This window comes from Glycine max, chromosome 10, assembly GCF_000004515.6.
Source record: "Glycine max cultivar Williams 82 chromosome 10, Glycine_max_v4.0, whole genome shotgun sequence".
In the NCBI taxonomy this organism is placed as follows: Eukaryota; Viridiplantae; Streptophyta; class Magnoliopsida; order Fabales; family Fabaceae; genus Glycine; species Glycine max.
The window spans coordinates 18381348-18403332 of record NC_038246.2 but is presented as its reverse complement, the minus strand read 5'-3'; the positions used below and the strand labels follow the sequence as shown (position 1 = coordinate 18403332).

At 36.2% G+C, this 21985-nt stretch overlaps 1 protein-coding gene across 1 annotated transcript; it reads left to right on the top strand.

Moving 5' to 3' along the window:
- Positions 1-559: 559 nt before the first annotated feature.
- Positions 560-1252, top strand: LOC102669436 (zinc finger protein 8). The gene has a single exon (XM_006589956.1). It carries the CDS (start codon positions 560-562, stop codon positions 1250-1252), a length of 693 nt encoding a protein of 230 aa, XP_006590019.1.
- Positions 1253-21985: the final 20733 nt, after the last annotated feature.

Genomic DNA, 21985 nt, shown 5'->3' with positions numbered 1-21985 from the left:
ATACAAAATTAAAAGACAATTTGAATACATTAATTGATTGTTATGATAAAGATAAGGGTCAAAATTCAACTTTAAATTATTGACTATTCTTTTTCATTCTATTTCATGTTAGTTATATAATACATAGTTTGTTTTCTACCTTTGTTGGCCACATCATCATTAAATAAGGAGCCCTAATGTTAAGGACTAAAATGAAAAGAAATTCATAGAAACATAACTGGACAAAAAATAAATTTAGTTGACTAAAATGAAGAAAAAAATGCAACTTTATAGGGACCAAAAAGATATTAAATTCTAATATATGGCATGTTACAAAAATTTTAAAAAATGTATCCTGAAGTTTGACTATCCAAGGCCTTTGAATTCTATCCTTTCTCTAATAATTAAATTTGTTACTATGAAAGGACATGTGATGCATTGACCTCAAGTATATTTCCTTTTATGGAAGATGCAAATTTTAATTCTCTCTTAATAAATACCATTTCTTCAAAATCACATTACACAAAAATAGTTCTTAGCATATATAGATCTTCTTTGGAGGTTAATTTTTCACAAAAAAATGTCAGATGAACTTTTTGTTGGAGGTGTTGAGAGTAGAAAACTCAAACGTAAGATTGAGGAGGCATCTTCCACAGATGTTGTGGATTCAGAGTTCGTATTGTCTCTAGGTCTTGGCAATAACAAAATGACTGGTGAATCCTCATCTAATTTCTTATGCAAGTCATTGAAAGGCCATAAGGAGTCACCATGTTTTGCTTCAAAACTTGTAGAGAACACTAATAATCAAGTGATTAGGCCTAAGCAACGCCAATTCTCCTGCAAATTTTGTGATAAGAAATTTCCAAGCTCTCAAGCTTTGGGGGGACACCAAAATGCTCATAAGCGTGAAAGAGTTCTATCAAGGATAAATAAAGACATGGGAACTTTTGGACTTGGTGCTCACATGTGCTCATACTCATCCATTCCACATCAGTATCCTTTTCGTGGACCAACATCCCTTTATTATGGGGCTAACATGCACCCCATGGCTCACATGTCGGTCATGTCTTGGCCACATTTTGTGCCTGGCTCTAGCAACCAAGGGTTGCACAACACATCCATCTCAGGGCAACGATTTGGAATGACCAACCCTTGGGGTATATCTGCTGAAACTCCACCGAATGTGTATCATAGGGATGTGGTATTTGGTGCTGAGCATAATCAAGTTCCTTCACTTGATGTAGCTCATAGAGCAACAAATGGCTCGTTCTAGTCTTAGTGACCTTTTTGGAAAATCAATATACTAGGAACCAATAATTTCCATCCTTATGGCCAAACTTATCCCTCAATGTTTAATCATCCTTTAAGAATTGTAATATGTAATTGCAATTGTGGTAATATTATCATTTCTTTATATATATGTCGCAACTAAAAATGCGACCACATGTTATTTCAATAGTAACAAGGCAACCACATTAGTTACAAAAATTATTTAAAGCCATGTTTATATTAATACTTTTGCTTGTATATTTCAATATAAACAATATTTGGCTATTCTATTGTTGCTTTCATTTGTTATTTGGTGTCGGTGTGCTGTTTTACCATGTCTTTAATGCTATCTTTAATGCTTACACTTATGTTTTTTTATTTATTTATTGTTTACCTGATCTATTATATTTTGGTTTTTTTTATGAAATGATAAATACAAACCATTTTTCTTCATTATTAACATAAAAAAATGTTGGTTAAAATATAATTTTGGCTAGTCATATGGATTCTTGCCTTCAATTTGGTCCTCTAAGTTTAAAAATTTTCATGATGGTTCCTTAAAGTGTTTCTATTAGACCAGAATGCTCATTTTGTCAATTTTTTGCACTAATGATATTAATTTTGGCTCACACATTAAATGTCATGTCATTTCTCATAATTTTTCATGTGTTACCAAGTTGACCAAATTAGTAAGATAAACTTACGAAAGGACTAGGTCTAACACATGCTATAAAGAATCAAAGTGAAATTTCCACTAAGCAAACTACTTACAACAACCAAGTTATTCTCTAAGTCTCTCCAAACTTTATAATAAAGTAATCATAACCGAAGAATACATCAATGCAAGTATTCTTTAACATTAAATCTCTCTAGGCTTTAACAAAGATAAACTTTGAAAAAATATAACTTATAATAGTGAGCATTGACAATTAAAGCACAAAATGCAAAGCTTAGTGAATACAAACCATGTATAAAAATTTGAGAGCTTGTATATGAGATTGCCCTAAAAAACTCAAAGAGCTTTTTAGAATATACGAGTGCATAACTTCATTCTCAAGCCTTCCTATAGAAGCCTTAAAAATATAAGTTGAGAGATAGAGGTTTCCATTCCAATTTGCTTTAAATGCACACCATTACAAAAAAATGTTTTTTTTTTTACATCGGTTAAAAATGACCTTTTACATTGGTTGTACGGCTGATTTCTTTGCTGGAGATGTAGAAAGTCCGACCTTTTACATCGGATTTTAACCGATCTTAAAAGTTACCTTTTAAGATCGGTTCCCATACAACTGATCTAAAAACTTATATGAAATGCCTAGATTGGTTTAAAAACACCCTTTTTAGATTGGTTTTGTCTTATAATCGATGTAAAAAGGATGTTTCTAGATTAGTTGACAAAATAACCGATGTAAAAGGTATATATCTTTTACATATGTTATGATCATAACCGATCTTAAAAGTTTTTTTTTTTTTTAATTTGAACTGCACTTTTATTTATTTCCTCCTGTAAACAATCGTCACATTCACATACTACCACAACTGAAACAATCAAGTTTATCACAAATGTTATGTCTACAACAATAACTAATACACAAATACTTAAAATTTAAGTTAGAAACTCTAAAACCATAAACACTAACTGAATATTTATTGGCAGTGTACCTCACCTTTTGTGTCAATACCATATAATAAGGACCTCTACGGAGTTAATAGAATAAACAATAAGGGGTTATGAAGAGCACTAGATCCAAGTAAAAAAAAAGGCACCATACCCACATCAAAAAACATGATATTGCAGATGAAGTTCATTGAAGGAGATTTTAAGCAAACAATAACTTTACTCTTGCCACTAAAGTGGTAACTAGGAACTAAATAATAGCTCAATCAAAAACCAAGATTTATTAAAAAAAAAGGCTAGTCCATTTTACAGCAGCTATAGCATAATTCCTTTCCAAAAGCTAGTCCATTTCCAACTTCAAATCATGGCATAGATCGATATGGTTTTAAAACTTGCAGTGACTACTATCATAAGTCAAGAAATACATAAGTAAATTTGACTAATTAATGGGATAAAATACAAGGAATAAATTGGAATAAAAAAGGAAAGAACTATCATAGAATCACTAAAATAAGAGTTAGCATTGATATTATGATCCCTTCTTAGCAAAAAAACAAGTAGAAACATAACCAAGCCCCAAGAATAAATGGGCATGGAGTTTAACTAATTGCATTTCATTATGTAAGCAAGTAAAAAAGACCAATTCCCCCAAATACTTAACATGGTGATGATGGTTCAATATTGATTTTTATATCACTAGCATACCTCATGAATGAGCCCTTAGGCCAGAAGCACAGATAATGCAAAAAGACTCAATCTGGCCTTGCTGAAATAATAAGAGGATGAAAATGTCACAATCAGCAAGCAAGAGAAACTGAAACAATAAAAGAACAACATACCCATGCCCCAAGAATCAATGGCCCATTGAGGAGACTTCTTAATTTCAACCCAACCGCAAGATTTTAGCATTTGACTGGAAAAATCACAAAATCATAACTCAACAAACTCGTATACTTTCTTTTGTTCAAAATTATTTGTTTTAGCAATTAACACATACAGTCAGAAGCCACAGTGAAAATTAGTTTAGAATTTAAAGCATCTTGTATACAACAATTTAAAAAATCCAGTGAATAGGAAATTGTTAGCTAATACATCGATCTACAGTTTAACCTAAGATAATATAACTACTATGAAGCATCCAACAACACAATAAACAAGACATAATGTTGATTTAATTAGCATATAGAAGTAGGAAATAAAGGGATTAAGTTAAAGGAGCTTACTTAACAGCCCCATAACCAATTGCCTCTGATGTTTTTTCAATCTTTTCCTCAGACCAATGTGTAACAGCATCTAAAAGTACATACGATTTTGAAGATTAACCATCAAAGTGTCTAGAATATCACAAAATGAGATTAGAAAGAACACATGCACTGTTGTTTTGAACCCTCTTTGTGATTAGGAAAAGTTAAAGTTGGTGGTGACGCTGGCTAACGTGGGGCGAAAACAATAGATACAGGAGCACAATGGCCGACAGTGACTCCAGTGATGAAGTGCAAGTTGTCGCTTTTGAAGCGAGAATGAATCAATGACTACCTGTTGATGGAGGAGGAATTAGTGGAAATTTATGAGGTTAAAACCTGTTGAAATCAATTTCTTCTTTTCTTTCTTTTTCCTTAAATTAGAATAAGATGTATACAGTTAATTCCTCAAAAATATCTGCATAATTTCACAACCAGACTAACATTTGACGAACAATAATAGTGAAACTAATTAGTTGAAGTACTCAAAATAAGGCAGAGAAAAAAGAGTAAGACATTTGATCAAACACATCAGATGCAACTTAAATTCGCAGAACCAACAACCACATAACATATTAGTATTTTTCAACACAAAATGGGTTCACCAGGTGTGCAAAGTGAAATCAAACACAACCTGATGCTACTTCCCATTGACCTTGGTGAGCATGGTGAAGAGCAACTTATCATCCATGTTGGCAATGGTTGAATGGTTCAGGAAACAACTCTATTTTCCCCACCGCGAAGAGCGATGAAGGTCACTACTTTGTCCCAATCATCACTATGAAAAACCACACTTCCTCACCCGCAACAACATCTAAATCTAAGAAGTGAAAGTCACCACTCTGAAAAACTCAAATCTAGAAATTGTTGTTGAACTGCATAAAGTTCCTTCCAAACAGCATCTTCGGGATTGGTATGTCGCCATTGGATTAGTACTTCAGTGATAGCTCGGTTTCCCTTCTTCTTCATTCTCTTATCCAAGACTGTTAGTGGCTGCAATTGAACTTCCCCTTCCTCATTATACACAGGCAAATCAGTTGAAACCGTATGGGCACCATGATGTTGCTTTAACAAAGATACATGAAACACGTCATGTATTTTTGTTCCAGTGGGTAATTCAAGTTTGTAAGCAACCTTCCCTATTCGCTCCAACACCTTGAAAGGCCCATAGTACTGTTATTCGATGAATATGACTAACTTTTGTGTATAAAACTTGTGTAAATTGTATCAAACTCCTCCAAATTATGGTTATTTTGTAGTGTTGTAATGACTTTTTGATAAAGTTAGGTAATAAATACTTAGTACTACCATTTTGTGTGTTTAATAATCATTTCCTCTCAATTTTAGGTTAATTAGGCAAGTTTGCGAAGTGCTGATTTTCATCCTCTCGCTAAGCCAATCTTCTGGCTTAGCGAGCCATCTGCTGAGAGCAAGACTCCTCGGCTGCGCGCGAGGAAGAATCTGGAAGAAGGATGAGCTGTGCATGTTTGCTGAGCAAAGGGTCATCCCGCTAAGCGCACCGCTTTAGTCCATCCGTTGAGCGAGAAAAGCACGCGCTTAGCTAAAATCCACTAATGCACGCTGAGCAGTCCATAGTCGCGCTAAGCGCACTCGCACAAACAAAGCCACCTATTTAAGCTTGAAATCAAATTTTGTGAATGTATGTATACATGATTTTGATGATGCCAAAGAAGAATCAAACAAGGCTGCTTCAAATGATAAGCATTTGCTTCAGGAATAATTCAAGATTGCTTCAACAAACAAAGCCTTATTTCAAGATTCACTAAAGACCAAGCCTTGCCTTAAAACAAAGTGCTTTCAAGACATGCAAGGCTCTGGTAATCGATTACCAGGAAGTGTAATTGATTACCAGAAGACAGGGTTGAGAAATAGCTGTTGAAAAAGGTTTTGAATTTGAATTTTCAACATGTAATCGATTACCAGCAATGAAACTCCTGAAATTCAAATTCAAAAGTCATGACCCTTCAAATTATAACTGTGTAATCAATTACATAAACATTGTAATCGATTACCAGTGGAGAATTTTCAGAAAATCTGCCAACAATCACATCTTTTCATTGGATTTGTGAATGGTCATCAAAGGCCTATAAATAGGTGACTTGGGCACGAATTAAAGAGAGAGTTTTTCTTGGCAAAAATGTCTTATCCTCTCAAAAGACAATGAGAGAGATTCCAAAAGAACTTCATTGTCAATTGCTCTATCAAAAGAAATCCTTGACCAAACACTTGCAAAATCTATAAGGATTCTTACATGATCTTCATTGTAATATTCTTCTCTTGAAGAGAGATTTCTTCTTCCAATCTTCTTATTCAATGAGATTGGCTAAGAGACTGTGAGTCTATTGTTGTAAAGCATCTGAACACAAGGGACGGGTTGTCCCTGTGTGGTTCAGACTTTGTAAAGGATTTTACAAAGATAGTGGAAATCTCAAGTGGGTTGCTTGAGTACTGGACGTAGGCACGGGAAGTGGCTGAACCAGTATAAAATTGTGTTTGCATTCTCTCTTCCCTTATCTTATTTATTTTGTTGCAATCAATTGTGTCTTGCATGTTTAAAGAACATTATTAAATTGATTGCTGCTTCTTCTGCATTCTAAACCTATCTCTTATTTTAGAAGGGGATTAAAAGTTTGTTAGTGGGAAATTAATTAAGCCTATCCCTCTTAAGATTATTGAAGCCACAAGGTCCAACAAATTTTGGAGGGGAGTTTGGGAAATTCTCAAAGCTTTTGCATGTTTAGAGATTTCTAGAGAGAGAAAGGTCCAAGTTCCAAGGATTTTGGCCATTTTCTCGAGGAGCTTCTGCATGTGAGAGATTCTAGAGAGAGAAGGGTCAGAATCCAGCGAGTTTAGAGAGATTTTGCTGTGCGAAGACCTGTAGAGAATGAAGCTTGAAAAGGGAGTCGTCCCGAGAGCTTGAGATGAGTCTGTGAGTGATTGTGAGGTCCTAGAGGTGGAGGAGACATCCACTACTTATATTTCTTCAATCCTTCATCTTTCTCTTCTCTTTGTTGTAAAGGAAACTTCCCAGATATGGAGAGCTAAATCCTCTGTTGGTTCTTCCTTGTAGGTACTTGATGTAAATACTTGTATATCTATTTAATGATGTTTTATGTGTTCTCTGTGCTATCAGTACTTCATTTCAGTGTGCTTTTGCCTTGATCACGTAGATGCATGCTTTGTTAGGATCATTCAACAGTGGAAACTGGTCTGATTCTTAGAACTTGATAGGACAGGGCTAGTTTATCGTATTATCACGAGGGATCGGGGTAGGGTAACCTAGTTGTTTGTATGTTTGTCTTAATGCGGTTCTGGTCAAGTTTAGTCCAACAAGAGGAATCTGAGGATGATGCTTGATCGAGATTAGGCTAGACTATCATAAAGAATTAGGGTTTAGCATTTCAGGAGACACCATAGAACACATGAGCATTGTTAAGTAGAGAATATCCTTTTAACATTAGGCACCTATTAGGAAGACCAATGTGTTGTCTACTTGTCTTTACACATCATTAATAATGTGATTTTCCTTTTAATAGTTAGTTTACATACCTGTTCATAGTCAACACATCTCTTTTCATACTAGACACCTATTCAATGAAAATAGTTTTACCAAGTAACACAAGTTTCCCGAGAGTTCGATACTCGGTTCTTACCATTTTATACTACTTGCGCAATCCGGTGCACTTGCCAGGTTCGAACAAGTACCTAGCTGCCAATTTGTGGAGAGCATGGTTTGCCAAAGTAAGCTGCTTGTACGACTAAATTTTTAAATAGACTAGGTCTCCACATTTGAACTCCTTGTGCACTTGTTTGAGGTCAGCATAATGTTTCATTCTTTCCTAGGCACGAAGCAAGTTGTGGTGAAGTAACTTTGTTATCTGCTCTCTTGTCTTGATGGTATAATCCATTGCTTCCACCAAAGAATCTCTTGTCAGAGTAATATTTGGCATTGGTGGAGGATAGCTGTATAAAGCTTCAAAGGGGGTCAACTGAGTTTCACTATGAAACTTTGTATTGTACCAAAGTTCTGCAGAAGAAATATACTCTGACCATTTCTTGGGCAGGTCACCGGTGACACATCTTAAATAAACTTCGAGTGCTTTGTTAAGGGCCTCCGTTTGCCCATCTATCCGGGGATGAAATGCAGTTGACAACAGAAATTTGACTGCGTGCTTCTTCATTAGTTCCGTCCAAAATGCATTCATAAATATACTATCTCTATCTGATATTATTTCACTTGGCAATCCATGTAACCTCACGATGTTATCCATGAACAACTATGCCACCTTAGCAGCTCCAAAAGGGTGAGCTAATGGTAGGAAATATGCATACTTTGTAAGCCTATCACAAACAAAGAAGATGACAATCATGCCATTCGACTTAGGAAGACTGACTATAAAGTCCATTGAAATAGACTTCCAAGCCCTATCAGGAATAGATAATGGTTGAAGTAATCCTGCTGGCATCCTCAATAAAGGCTTGTTCTGTTGACAAGTGATACACTCCTGCACCCATTGTTTTTACTGCTTTCTGCAACCCTCTCCAATAGAATTGGCCTTTAATTCGTCTATAAGTTAGATCATCTCCAGAATGCCCTCCAATCACAAAATTATGTAAATGACGTAGTATTTTGATTCTGATTGTTGAGTTTGCTCCAATGACTACCTTACCTTTGAGTTTCAAGAATTGGCCATCAAATGTGTACTGCTTATAGGGTTGTTGACACAATCTTATTTATCCACTATCTTCTATAACATATGATCTTGCTTCCATGAGTCTTTAGCCTCCATCATCAATTGGGATGTTACCTAGAAGATTGCTGCTAAGCTTCCTACTGGTTGTTGTCACGACAATGTATCAGCTACCACATTCTCTTTTCCTTGCTTTTACTCGACGCTAAAGTCCAGTCCCATCAGCTTTTCAAGTCCCCAATTCTGCATTAAAGTTGTTGGAGGTTTTTCTAGCAAGTGTTTGAGTGCCTTTTGATTAGTTTTGATGATAAAGTGTTGCCCCAGAAAATAATGTTGCCATTTCTTGACTGCAAACAAAATGGCATTGAACTTCTTTTCATATGCAGACAAAAGCTGGTATTTTGGCCCCATTGCTTTGCTGATATAAGCTATTGGATGACCTTGTTGAATTAAGACATCCCTAATGCCAATTCCAGAAGCATCTGTCTCCACAGTAAAGGGTTGACCAAAATCAAGTAAGGCCAGTATAGGAGCTGAGATCAAGGCTTCCTTTTGTGTAGGAAATGCCTTTTCTGTGTCCACATTCCACTTGAAGTCAGTATCTTTCTGAAGCAACTGTGTCAAAGGTTGAGCTATCTTCCCATAATTTTTGATAAATCTCATCTAATATCCTGATAACCCAAGGAAGCCCTTGAGTTCTTTAACTGTTGTTGGCCTAGGCCAGCGTTTAATTGCCACTATTTTATCTTCATCTGGCTGCACCCCATTAACTGAGATCAAATGGCCCAAATAATCTATTTTTGTCTTCCCAAAACTACATTTTTTGTGATTGAGAACTAGGCTATTGTCTTGGAGGAGTTGTAATGTTGTACTTAAGCATTGAATGTGCTCTGACCAGGTTTTTGTATATACCAGAATATCATCAAAAAATACAAGGATAAACTTCCTGAGATATTCTTTAAAAATGTCATTCATCAAGTTCTGGAATGTAGCTGGCGCATTGGTCAGCCCAAAAGGCAAAACCACCCATTCATAGTGACCGCTATGCTTTCGAAAGGCTGTCTTGTGAATGTCCTCTTCTACCATTCGAACTTGGTTATAACCACTCCGGAGGTCCAACTTGGAAAAGTAACATGCATCATGAAGTTCATCTAATAACTCTTCAATTAATGGCATGGGAAACTTATTTTTTACTGTTAGAGCATTCAATTTTCGAAAATCTGTGCAACACCTCCAAGAACCATCTTTCTTCTTAACCAGTACTAGTGGAGATGCATAGCAACTACCACTTTCTCTAAAATCCAATGCTAAGTAAAGATTTCACCTGCCTCTCAATTTCTTTTTTTTTGTGCATGTGGGTATCGATAAGGTTTCAAGCAAAATGGTTTATCATTAAGCAATGAAATCTTATGATCATATCTTCTTTTGGGAGGTAGAGTGGTAGGTTCTTTGAACAATTATTGATAAGTTGCTAATAGAGCATCCAACTCAGATTTCTGACCTTGAGTTAGGCATTGATAAGTTGCTAATATGGTCCTTGTCATACCCTAATTTTGTCCGGGGACAATTGTTTATCGACATACGAGTTTTTGCTGGTCACGTTGAGTTGCTTAGAGCTAATTGCCACGCGATCCGTAAGATTTCGCGACGTTTCGGAAGGAAATAAAGCCAAAAACTCAAAATGGGGGTGAGCTAATCAATTTAGGGGGTGTTCTTCAGCCCTGGGCCCAGCTAGGCCCATCAGGAAGCTTCTACATGAAGCAACCAGCTCGCCTGGGCGAGTATGTTACTTCAGGCTTAAGCCACCAGCTTGCCTGGGCGAGCTGGGCGGCAAGCTCCTCCCCTATTTTGGCTATAAAAGGGTGTGGGAGGCTGAAAGAAGGGGTTCAACACCCTGGGGAAGCATATTTCACTTAAAATTAGTGAAAAGAAGGAGAAAGAAGAAGAAAATCAAGGCCAAGGTGCTTCCATAATGCTTCCGTAACCAAAACCGTGAATGTTCTTTGCCATTCTTCGTCCGTTCTTCATCGTTCATCGTCCTTCGACCGGTTAGTTTTTGATTTCGAAGCTTTGAATTCATTCTATGGACCCTTAGGGGTCCATTCTTGCTTTTTATGTTTTCATCTTCATCTCGTCTACTTTCGGTATTCTTTTTCTTTGTTTTAAGCGAGTTTTGACTGATCGTTCATACTGTAATCTCGCTTAATCACATTTTAAATGAGTTTTGACCGATTGTTTAAACCGTAACCTCACTTAATGACCGTTTAAAGAAGTTTCGACCGATCGTTTGTGTCGTAAACTCTTTCCATCAATGTAAAATAAGTTTTAACCGGTCAATTATGCCGCAAGTTATCTTTAAAAAAGGATTGAAGATTAATGAGTCAAAACAAAATAAAACCAACTCATAAACTTATTCATTTCATCAAAAAAATCAAGTGATCGTTCAAAGGCCCAATGCCTTAACGTTTCTCTCCTTTCAAAATCAAGAGGTTGTTCAAAGGTCCAATGCCTTAACGATCCTCTCTTTTCCAAAAAATCAAAAGATCGTTTCAAGGTCCAACGCCTTAAACGACTTTTGTTCGCAACTAAAATCAATCTTTCAAAAAAGATAAAAACAACTTAAACAACGTTAAGTTCTTAAAGAATTATGTAGGTTTGATTTCCTCATCGTAATTGAGGAATACGTAGGAGCAAGGGAAACACCCTTGTTGACCACAAAAAATTAAAAAACATAAAAAGGCAAGAAAAACATAAAAAGGCATAAAAAGGGAAAATACATAATGTTTAAGTCATGTCTTGCACACTCAGTTAGAGGCTGTCATCCCTTGTGACGTACGCGTGGGATGCTAATACCTTTCCCGTGCATAAACAACTCCCGAATCCTCATTTTCAAAATACGCAGACCCTCAACCTTTTCCATTTTGGTTTTTCCGACGTTTTCCTCGAATAAACATTGGTGGCAACTCCACGCATTTTCCTTCGATGGAAGATGCACCCTTGGCCCATCCTAGAGGCCCTTTTCACAAGCAACATAGCTTGACATTGTGCTGTCTTCAGCTTGCCAGTAAGTTCACTCATATCTGCTGATGCTTGCTCACCCTATAAGCAAACCATCTACCTTTGATGTTCAAATTTCATGGTTAGCTGAGCACAATTCCAACTTATTTCCCCTACTGTCCTAAACTATTGCATTCCTAGGATCACACCAAAAGTACTGCTCGGAAACACTAAGAAGTCAGCTACAAATACAAGATCATTAAATTTCCATTGCACTTGACTACACTTCTTAGTTATCACAAGTTGCTTATCTGATGCAAATGTGACCGGAAAACCTTGAATATATTGAGATTTGAAACCTAATATTTTTATCCAATTTGCACTAATAAAATTGTGTGTGCTTCCGGTGTCCATCAAGAATGGCATAACTTGTTTCTTAATCATGCCTTGCATTTGCAGTGTACTACCACCAGCCACACCTTGTAGAGCATTAAGGGAAATACAAATGATGTAGCTCCATGTGGAGCTTGTAGGCCTTGGATTTTCTTCATCAATGGATTCCTTTGCTTCTTAAGGTCTGATTGCAGCGGAATGGAGAAGGATAAAGATGAATGGAGATGCCACTTCAAGTAGAAGATGAGTCTAGAAGAAGCTCACCACCATAGAAAGCCATGGATAAGAGCTTGAAGGTAGAAGAAAGAGAAGAGCATGAAATTTAGTGCCTCTAAAGAAGTCTGAACTTTGAAGTTTAATTCTCAAATGATCAAAGTTGGAAAAATGCACACGCATTGCCTTTATTTATAGCCTAAGTGTCACACAAAATTGGAGGGAAATTTGAATTTCTATTCAAATTTCACTTGAATTTGTGGAGCCAAATTTTGGAGCCAAAATTTCACTAATTATGATTAGTGAATTTTAGATATGGTTCAGCCCACTAATCCAAGATCAAGTCCAAGATTCTCCACTAAGTGTGCTTCGGTGTCATTAAGCATGTAAAGCATGAAGGACATGCACAAAGTGTGACTATATGATGTGGCAATGGGGTGTAGCAAGCAAATGCTCACCTCCCCCTCTAAAATTTAAATGGATTGGGCTTCTCCCAATTCAATTAAATTTATTTCCCAACACACACATCAAATATTCACTTAATGCATGTGAAATTAGAAAACTACCCCTAATACAAAATCTAGTATAGGTGCCCTAAAATACAAGGGCTGAAAAATCCAATATTTCTAGGGTACCCTACCTACATTATGGAGCCCTAAATATAAGGACACAAAAATAATGAAATCCTAATATGTACAAAGATAAGTGGGCTCACACTTAGCCCATGGGCCTGAAATCTACCCTAAGGCTCATGAGAACCCTAGGGCCTTCTCTTGCATTTTTGGCCCAATCTACTTGGAGTCTTCTATCCAATGCCCTTGTGGGGTAGGATTGCATCAACAAACATCTGCATCCTTGACTAAATCTAAACTGCACTTTATGAGATCATTGTCGTGATCCTTATCGGATTTGGATTGTATGTCAATAGTCTCTTGATCTTGTGAGGAAAAAATAGCATTTAACTTACCCTACACCTTACATTTTTGCTTATGATCTCGATCCCATTTTTCACCACAAAATCGACATAACCCTTTCGCAATCTTGTCACTAACTTGTTTCCTGGAATTATTGTTGGCAGTGGATACCTTAGAATCGATTGGATGTGTTGGGTTTCGAGTCTGTTGCTGATGCAAAATTGTAATTGGAATCGTTCTATGATGTTGTGATGTAACAAACCAGTTTCTTGAATACTTGGCCTGTGAATCTTCTTGAATTAGTTATGTTGGAGAAAATTTCTTGGTCATCTCATGAAGAACCTCATCTTAAAGTCTGGCTATTCTGACAACTTCTTGAATTGAAGAAGGTCTATAAACCCTGACAGATTTCTCCAATTCGATAGTCAAACCAGAGAGAAAGAAGCTTAATGCCAACTCTTCTGGTATAGCAATACGAGCCAAAAGTGTGTCAAACCTCTCAATATAATCAATCAAGGAATCTTCTTGCATCAGTCTCGCAAGTTCTGCCACTGGGTCATCGAATGCACCAGTGTCAAATCGCCGTTGCGTCTTGCAAAATCTACTGCCACGTCTTGTGTTTGTTATTCATATTCAGCATGTAATGCCTTTGCCAAGCAAAAGCCTTACCATCCATGGACAATAGCAACAAACGAATTCGTTGCTCTTCCAGTGTTCCTTCCAATTTAAAAAATTGCTCGGATTTTGCCTTCCATTCTCGATAATTAGAACCATCAAAAGAAGGAAAAGGGATTTGCGCCCTATCCACCACCGAGACGATGGGTTCATGAGTCCCACTATGATTTTCATCCTTAGTTGCGATTTTAGGTCCCTTATGTTGGGTTGCAATCGAAACCATTAGTCCCTCGATTGATTTCTGCATCATCTCGAATGAATTTTGCATTGATTCTTGAAGATTAGAGACGATCTTCTCATAAGAATCCATGCGTGTCTCAAGCTCTTTTGTTGTCACCATCGTCACCTAGCTCTAATACCAATTGTTACAATTAGAAATAAATTTCTAATGTAACTTCACTCATTCTTTACTTACACAGCGAAAGAGGAAACAAACTAAATAAATTTTATTTTCTGAATGCCTTCTATGAGTACATACTGATATTTATACTCTCACTTCCTAATCTTATCTAATTGTCTTTTTGAAACAAAATACTAATCATAACTAACTACTAATCTTATCTAATTACTAACTAATTGACCCTTTATTTTTGACTTATTACAAAGAGCACGTTTGAGAGACAGAGAAGACTGAAGACACCTCTATAAGGTGGCATTTTCTGTGGGCGAGCACTAACGAGGCAAACAATGCCGGAAACAGAGATGTTGGATGGTGGTTGGTGAGAGAGCAAGGTTGTGTGTGGTTTTTGTGAGGGTGTGAAGGTTCAGCTGTAAGCACCAAACTAAGAGGGTTTCATTTTTGGGTTTTCTTACAAAACAATCTTTTAGATTAGTTTAATTTTCATTTGAATTAAATGATAATCTTTTACATCGCTTATCTTTATAACAATTTAAAACAAGATTTTAGATCATTTCTTTTATAATCGATCTGAAAACATCTATTTTATTTACAAAAAATATCATCGTTTTTTTTATTAAAATGGTTCTTGTACAAATAATGTAAAAGGCTTCTTTAAATTTCATATTTTGCACTAGTGGCATGGGATATCATATTCCATAAAGAAGTAAAAGAGTCTAACGCTACCTATAGTAATGATAATTTCTACCAAAAATGCTTCTCTCTCAGTACTTAAACTTGACAAAGTGCAAGACAACAAGGTCTTATATAGAAAATATATCAAAGAATACAAAGAGCATCCAACATTTGAATGAAATTACACCAGAGTCTATATCAGAATGATGAAGTATTGGGCTTTGAGAGTTTAGAATGGTTCTTCTTTGCACCTCATTGAAAACATCTTATCTTCCATATCCAGTCACTGAAGGAAGATGACTCATTAGAAGATAGAAGTTGAAAAAGAGTCTAAGTAACCTTCCCTAAGCCAAGATCCCTCTACAACTTAACAAAGGCACCAACATTACAAGTTGTGACTATAAGATTACATAAAACTTAGTTCTATTCCTAGACACTAAGCCTCATGGACATTTTGTTCAATTCAAAATAATAAAAATGTTTCCCAACATCAGTTACATCCCAAAATCGTGCCATGGTTGGCCATTCCACAACTAGCATAAAGAAAATACACCTTACAACAATGGAAATCAACCACTCATGGAGGCGGGCAGCTTAGATTTTCCGTGGAAAGGTGAGAAAATGAATGAAGAACACATGATTAAGAGCTTTTTCTCTTGGAATAATATAGTACAAAAATTCTATTGATACCATTATTATCTAAAAGAAGAGGGAGAACCATAATATTTTCACAAGTCAGGCCTAAAATACAAAAGCATCATTTCCATTTTGAGTGCAAACTTGCTAAACCACGGATTCTGCTTGGCCAAATGTGAATCTTCATTCTTCTTGAATTTTTCGTTTGTCCAAGTTGATTCTTTTGGAGCTTCAGTGCTCCAAGCTTGCTTTCAAAGATACTTCTTCCATTTCAAACCCTTTATCTACAAAAGGATGCAATAAATTACTACAAAGTAGCCAAAATACCAAAATTCCTAAACTAATAAAGATAACACAATTAGAGTCAAAACAACCCTATAAGTCTAAGGAAAGTTAAGGAAAGTGCCTTAATTAGTACCTTAAAAGTACATGTATTAGGCACTTAACAACTCCCCCAAACTTAGAGTTTTGCTTGTCCTCAAGCAAAAGATACAACAAACTACTTAAAAGCATATACTACAATGACATACATGAACTAAGAACAATGTCAGCCTAACAAATCAACACATGTTTCTTTTTGAACATTAAAGACCAAACCAATGATTCAAACTTAAGAGTGGTTCTTTCAACTGAAACCATAATAAGGATGCAATTGTTTTAATTCAAGACACAAAACAAGCATACAATTCTAATTTGACAATCTCAAAAATGCTTGACCCTCATTACACTTGTGTATCACTCGAGCACCAATTGCTTTAGGTACTATCAACTCATAATCACCACACAATTGAACACACAAATTGGCTTTGCTTTCCTTCTCATAAGCAATAAAATGCATGCACACACATTAAGATCACAAGGACTTAGTCAAGGCTTGTATCATGGCTTTTATTGAAAGGAATTTGTTTCTTTTAGAAAACAAAGACCATGAGATATAGAGAGCAATTAATGATTACAAGCTTTACACCATCACTCTTTCTCATATCAATTGGGTTCATGCCACTGTTTTGCGAAATGAATCATAACTTTTATTTCCTTCTACTTCCTTAATCTTTTCTTTTTGTTTTTTTTTTGTTTTTGGAAGGACTGGAATTTGCATAATTTATTAGTTGTGATCTAAATTAAATTTTCATGAAAGTGACCTATAATTGTTTCCCAAATTGATTTTCACAAGTACTTCTGCAAACTTATTTTCAACCTAACATATAATTGTTCTCCTACTCTATTGTAAGGAAAGTAAATTGCTTTTCTTTCAAGTTCATTGGGTTTTAAAAAAAGAATGAATTCAATTAAGGCTCAAAGGGGTATGTATAAGTGATATAATTCACAGGTTAGCCTTTTGGCCCCAAGGCTCACAATCATCAAAAACAAAGAATGCCTTGGTCATGTCTAAAATGGTGCACAACATCAATCACAAAAGAATTATTCAGAGTCAATTGAGCCCCAAAGAGTGGCACTCATCATTCACTTTGGCAACACAACTCAAACTATTTTTTTTTCAAGCATTTCCAAATTGTCATCAAAGTCATGCAAAACTTGAATTTTCTCAATGCAAAAATGCATCCAAGCTATGCAAATGAAACATGCAACCACAAGATTAAGCATTCAAACCATGATTTTGCAAATGTAATAAATATGCTAGGATCACATTAGGATGGCATTTTTCTTGGCCATGCAGCCAAAAAACACATATTTAAAAACTTAAAAACAAGACTAGGTTGAAACCTAGGATTGAGCCATGCAGCCAAATATCACACAAGCATCCAAACTTGTTCAAAAAGAAAACATTGTTTTGAGAACAACCATGTGCAGAGTGCAATGTTCATGCAAAAATTAAAAGAGCAGAAAATAAATAATGTGGAATTTAAAAGCTGCATAAATTTAAAATGCAAAAATTAAAAATGGTGTCCTTTAATCATTGGGATAAAGCAAGCAATCCCCTAAGCATAAAATAACTCGCTCCAGAACTATTGGACCCATCAACACTTTTTTCTTCTTCTTCTTGACTTGAACCTCAGTCATTGTTAGTCATCTTATACGACTAACTTTTGTATAGAAAACTTTTGCAACATATGTATAGTTTTCCCCAATTTCTAGTTCATTTGTAGGAATTGTAAATAAACTTTGTTGTGTTTTGATCTCTGTCATTAGGGTCTCTTTTATTGGAATTAATGTTAAAATGTATAATTTCAGGTAAAAAGGAGCTAATTTCTTGAAGTGCCAAAGTGGCTATCGTGCTAAGCGAACTCAGTGGGCTTAGCGCGTATCCATCGCTAAGCACAACTTCAGCGCACTTAGCATGAAGAAGGAATCTGGAAGAGCACCTGAATCGAAGCAGCACACTAAGAGCGAGATTAGCTCGCTAAGCGAGTTGTTTGTCTCTTGCCAGACTCAGTGCAGCATTGGCGCCAAGCCCAAATCCACTTACTCGCGCTAAGCGCGACAACGCGATTTCAGAGCCTATTTAAAGCCTGAATTGTCAGAATTAGGGTACAAAATTATTACGCTCCTGCACAGAATTTTGCACAGACTTTGGAGAGTGAGCTCTGAAGATAGCAGAGGAGAGGTAGCACAGCAAGGAGCCTAAGGTTCATCTTTGAGAGAGATTAGAGAGTGTTTAAGTGACTGTGAGGTGCCAAGAAGAGGAGGAGGGATCCCCCTTCCTGTGTAACCAGTAATTTCTCTATATTCTATCTAATTGTAGAAAAGGCCTCCTTGTTATGGCTTGCTAAAACCCTAGTTGGGGATTTCTAATGAACAGTTGATGTAAACACTTTTCATATCTAATTAAGTGTGTTTTATGTGTTCATAGCCAACCTTACCAGCAACATAATCAATGGAGAAATCACCCTGGTAATCAATTTAATAAACACCAGGGTGGGCTACCTAACAGGCCACAACAACAAGGGCCTAGCTTATCAGAGAGAACAACAAAGCTAGAAGAAACTCTTGCTCAATTTATGTTGGATCAAGTGGCCTCGGAATAATTAAGAAGGGGGGGGGGGTTGAATTAATTATTAATGAACCTTTACTAATTAAAAATCTATCCTTCTTAATGTTACTAGATTCAATTAGGCTTTTACTATAATGTTAAGAAAGTAAAGAACAGAAATAGAAACTTAACCAAAAGTAAAAGCGATAATTAAAGTGCACAACGGAAATTAAAGAGTGTAGGGAAGAAGAAGACAAACACAAGAGTTTTATACTGGTTCGGCAACAACCCATGCCTACATCTAGTCCCCAAGCGACCTGCGGTCCTTGAGATTTCTTTCAACCTTGTAAAATCCTTTACAAGCAAAGATCCACAAGGGATGTACCCTCCCTTGTTCTCTTTGAACAACCAAGTGGATGTACCCTCCACTTGAACTGATCCACAAGAGATGTACCCTCTCTTGTTCTCAGTTACAACAACCCAAGTTGATGTACCCTCTACTTGTACCACAAAGGATGTATGTGTTAAGACAAAGTTCTCAGGCGGTTAGTCCTTTGAAACTTTGTGAAGGGGAAACAAAAGATATCTTAGGCAGTTAGTCCTTTGAAATCTTTTGTTTTAGGGAAAAGGAAGAATCAAAAGAATTCTCAGACTGTGTCGTTTTGAATTCTTTGAAAAGGGAGAAAGGAGACACAAAAGAATTAGGCGGTTAGTCCTTCGTTCTTTTGGAAAAGGGAGAAGAGAGACACAAAAAGAATTCAGGTAGTTAGTCATTGGCGAATTCTTTTTGGCAAAGAGAGAAGAGAATGAAAAGATATAGCACACTTTTGTTTTCTGTGAAAGAACAAAGTTTGGAAACCAGAAAACTCAGAAAGCTTTTGGCCAAAGGAAGAAGAAGAAGAAGAAGTTCGAAAAAGATTCAAAGGTTGTAAAAGAATATATGAGAAGTTCTTGAAATGCAAGTCAAGGTCTTGCTTTTATAGACTCTTCATGTCTGGTCAAGAAAAACCATTGGAAGAGTTATAACCTTGAGAAAAACCTGAAAACCATTGAAAGAGTTACATTTCTTGATTTTTATTCAAAACTTGTCACTGGTAATCGATTACCAAAACCATGTAATCGATTACACAAAGCATTTTATGAAAAGATGTGACTCTTCACAATTGAATTTGAATTTCAACATTCAGATACACTGGTAATCGATTACCAATATATTGTAATCGATTACACCATTTAAAAATCAATTGGAACGTTGCAAATTCAGTTAAAAGCTTTTGAAATCAAACTTTGCCACTGGTAATTGATTACAGGAAACTGGTAAACGATTACCAGAGGGTAAAAACTCTGGTAACTTAGCAGCTAGCCAAACAGCCTGTAGAAAAATATTCTAGTACTTTTGGAGCTAACACTGAGCAGAATCCAAAAGAAGAATGCAAGGTTGTTGTTAGTCATCTTATATGACTAACTTTTGTATAGAAATATTTTTCCAAAACTTGTATATTTTCCCCAATTCATATTTATTTTTGTAGGGATTTGTAAATAAATCTTGTTTTCTTGTTATAGCTGTCTCTAGAATACTTTCCATTGGATTTAATGATGAAATCTGTTCAATTTCAGGTTAAAAGAGGCTAAATCTTGAAGTGCTAAAAGTGGTAGTTGCACTCAGCTCACCATTTGGGCTCAGCGCACATCCATCGCTAAGCGTAGCTTCAATGTGCTTAGCGTGACAGAAGAATCTGGCAGAGCATCAGTATCAAGACCGTGCGCTAAGCGCGAGACCAGTGTGCTAAGCACAACGATTGTTTTCAACCAGGCTCAGCGCATGACTGGCGCTAAGCTCAAATCCACTTACTAGCGCTAAGCGCAACGTCGCGGGTTTAGAGCCTATCTAAAGCTATTTTGTGTAGAATTAGGGTAACAATCCAGAGAATCACCATCACACATAGAAGTCAGAGCACACCATAATGCCTATTTCGGGAAAAGAGCTCTGGAGGCAGCAAGAGGAGCAACTTTTATAGAGAGACCTAGGTTTTGTAATTAGAGAGACATTAGTGAGTTGTAGTGTGATTGTGAGATGCTGAGAAGAGGAGGAGGGATCCTGCTTCTTGTGTAAGGAACAATTATTCTCTACTCTTAATCTTAATTGTGTTAAGGTTTTTCTGTATGGCTGGCTAAACACTCTTGTTGAGAATTTCTAAGGAACAACTGATGTAATTTCTTTAGTATGTAATTGATTGTGTTTTCTGTGTTCAATGCATAATTTTTGCATGCTCTTGGTCTGATCACCCATTTGTATGTTTAGTTAGGTGACTTTAGCATTGGGAAATGTACTGCTGCCTCAAAACTTGATAGAAGCAGGATTGAAACTTAGTCTTAAATGAGGGATCTGCGGATTAAGTTTTAGTTTTCTTAATATGCTGTGATGATAATGATGTTTAATCTAAGTCTAGTCCAACAAGAGGGATCTAAGGATGAAGCTTAGGTTAAATTAGTCTAAACTTTCGTAAGCTGTTTAAGCTGAGCCTTGTCTTAAATTAGGGATTTGCGGACAAAGCTTAGTTTAAATTAGTCTAAACCTACAAGGGCTGCTTCAGTTAAGCCTAGTCTAATAAGAGGGATCTGAGGATGAAGCTTGAGTTAAGCAAACCTAATGAGCGATTGAGGTTTAGTACTTTAGGCTACAACATAGAACACAAAAGCATGATTGATTAGAGAAATATCCTTATATGCATTAGCTTGTTTGTTAGAAAGACCCAACACTTTTACCTACTGCTGTCAATCTTACTTGCATGTTTACTGTTTTTAGCCTAGACCTAGTTTAATTCTGTCCTAAACCATCCATTATCAATGTTTCTTTCAACAATGCCTTATTTCTGAATTTAACCCTGTCTAATACTAGTTCCCTGAGTTCGATACTTAGATTCATCTATTTTAATTTTAAATACTTGATGATCCGGTGCGCTTTCTAGCGAATCAGATTTCCCTTGAACATATTTGTATAAAAAAATTGGACCAAAAAGTAACTGCAGGGGAAATCCAACAAAGTATTTATGGCACCGTTGCCGGGGAACTAGATTCGTTAGAAAAGTTTAGTTCAGTTTTAGGACATTGATTTATATTTTTCTCTTTGATTCTTTTTTGTTCATATTTTTGTTACTGTACATTCATTGTTCTTTTGAACTAGATAATTGCTGTTCTATTTTCCTTGTATGCAAAGAATATCTACTGCAGGTGATTTGATCCCTATCGATTTGGAGATTAACTATACTTGCAGGAGGCGTAATTCAGAGAGAAACAGAAATTTTTTGCAGGACTTAGAAGTAGCAGGAACTCCAGAAGAAGAACCTCGATCTTCCGAGGCATCTTCTAGTTT

Coding starts and splice junctions, on each gene's coding strand:
- LOC102669436 (XM_006589956.1), top strand. CDS start 560: ATGTCAGATGAACTTTTTGTTGGAGGTGTTGAGAGTAGAAAACTCAAA.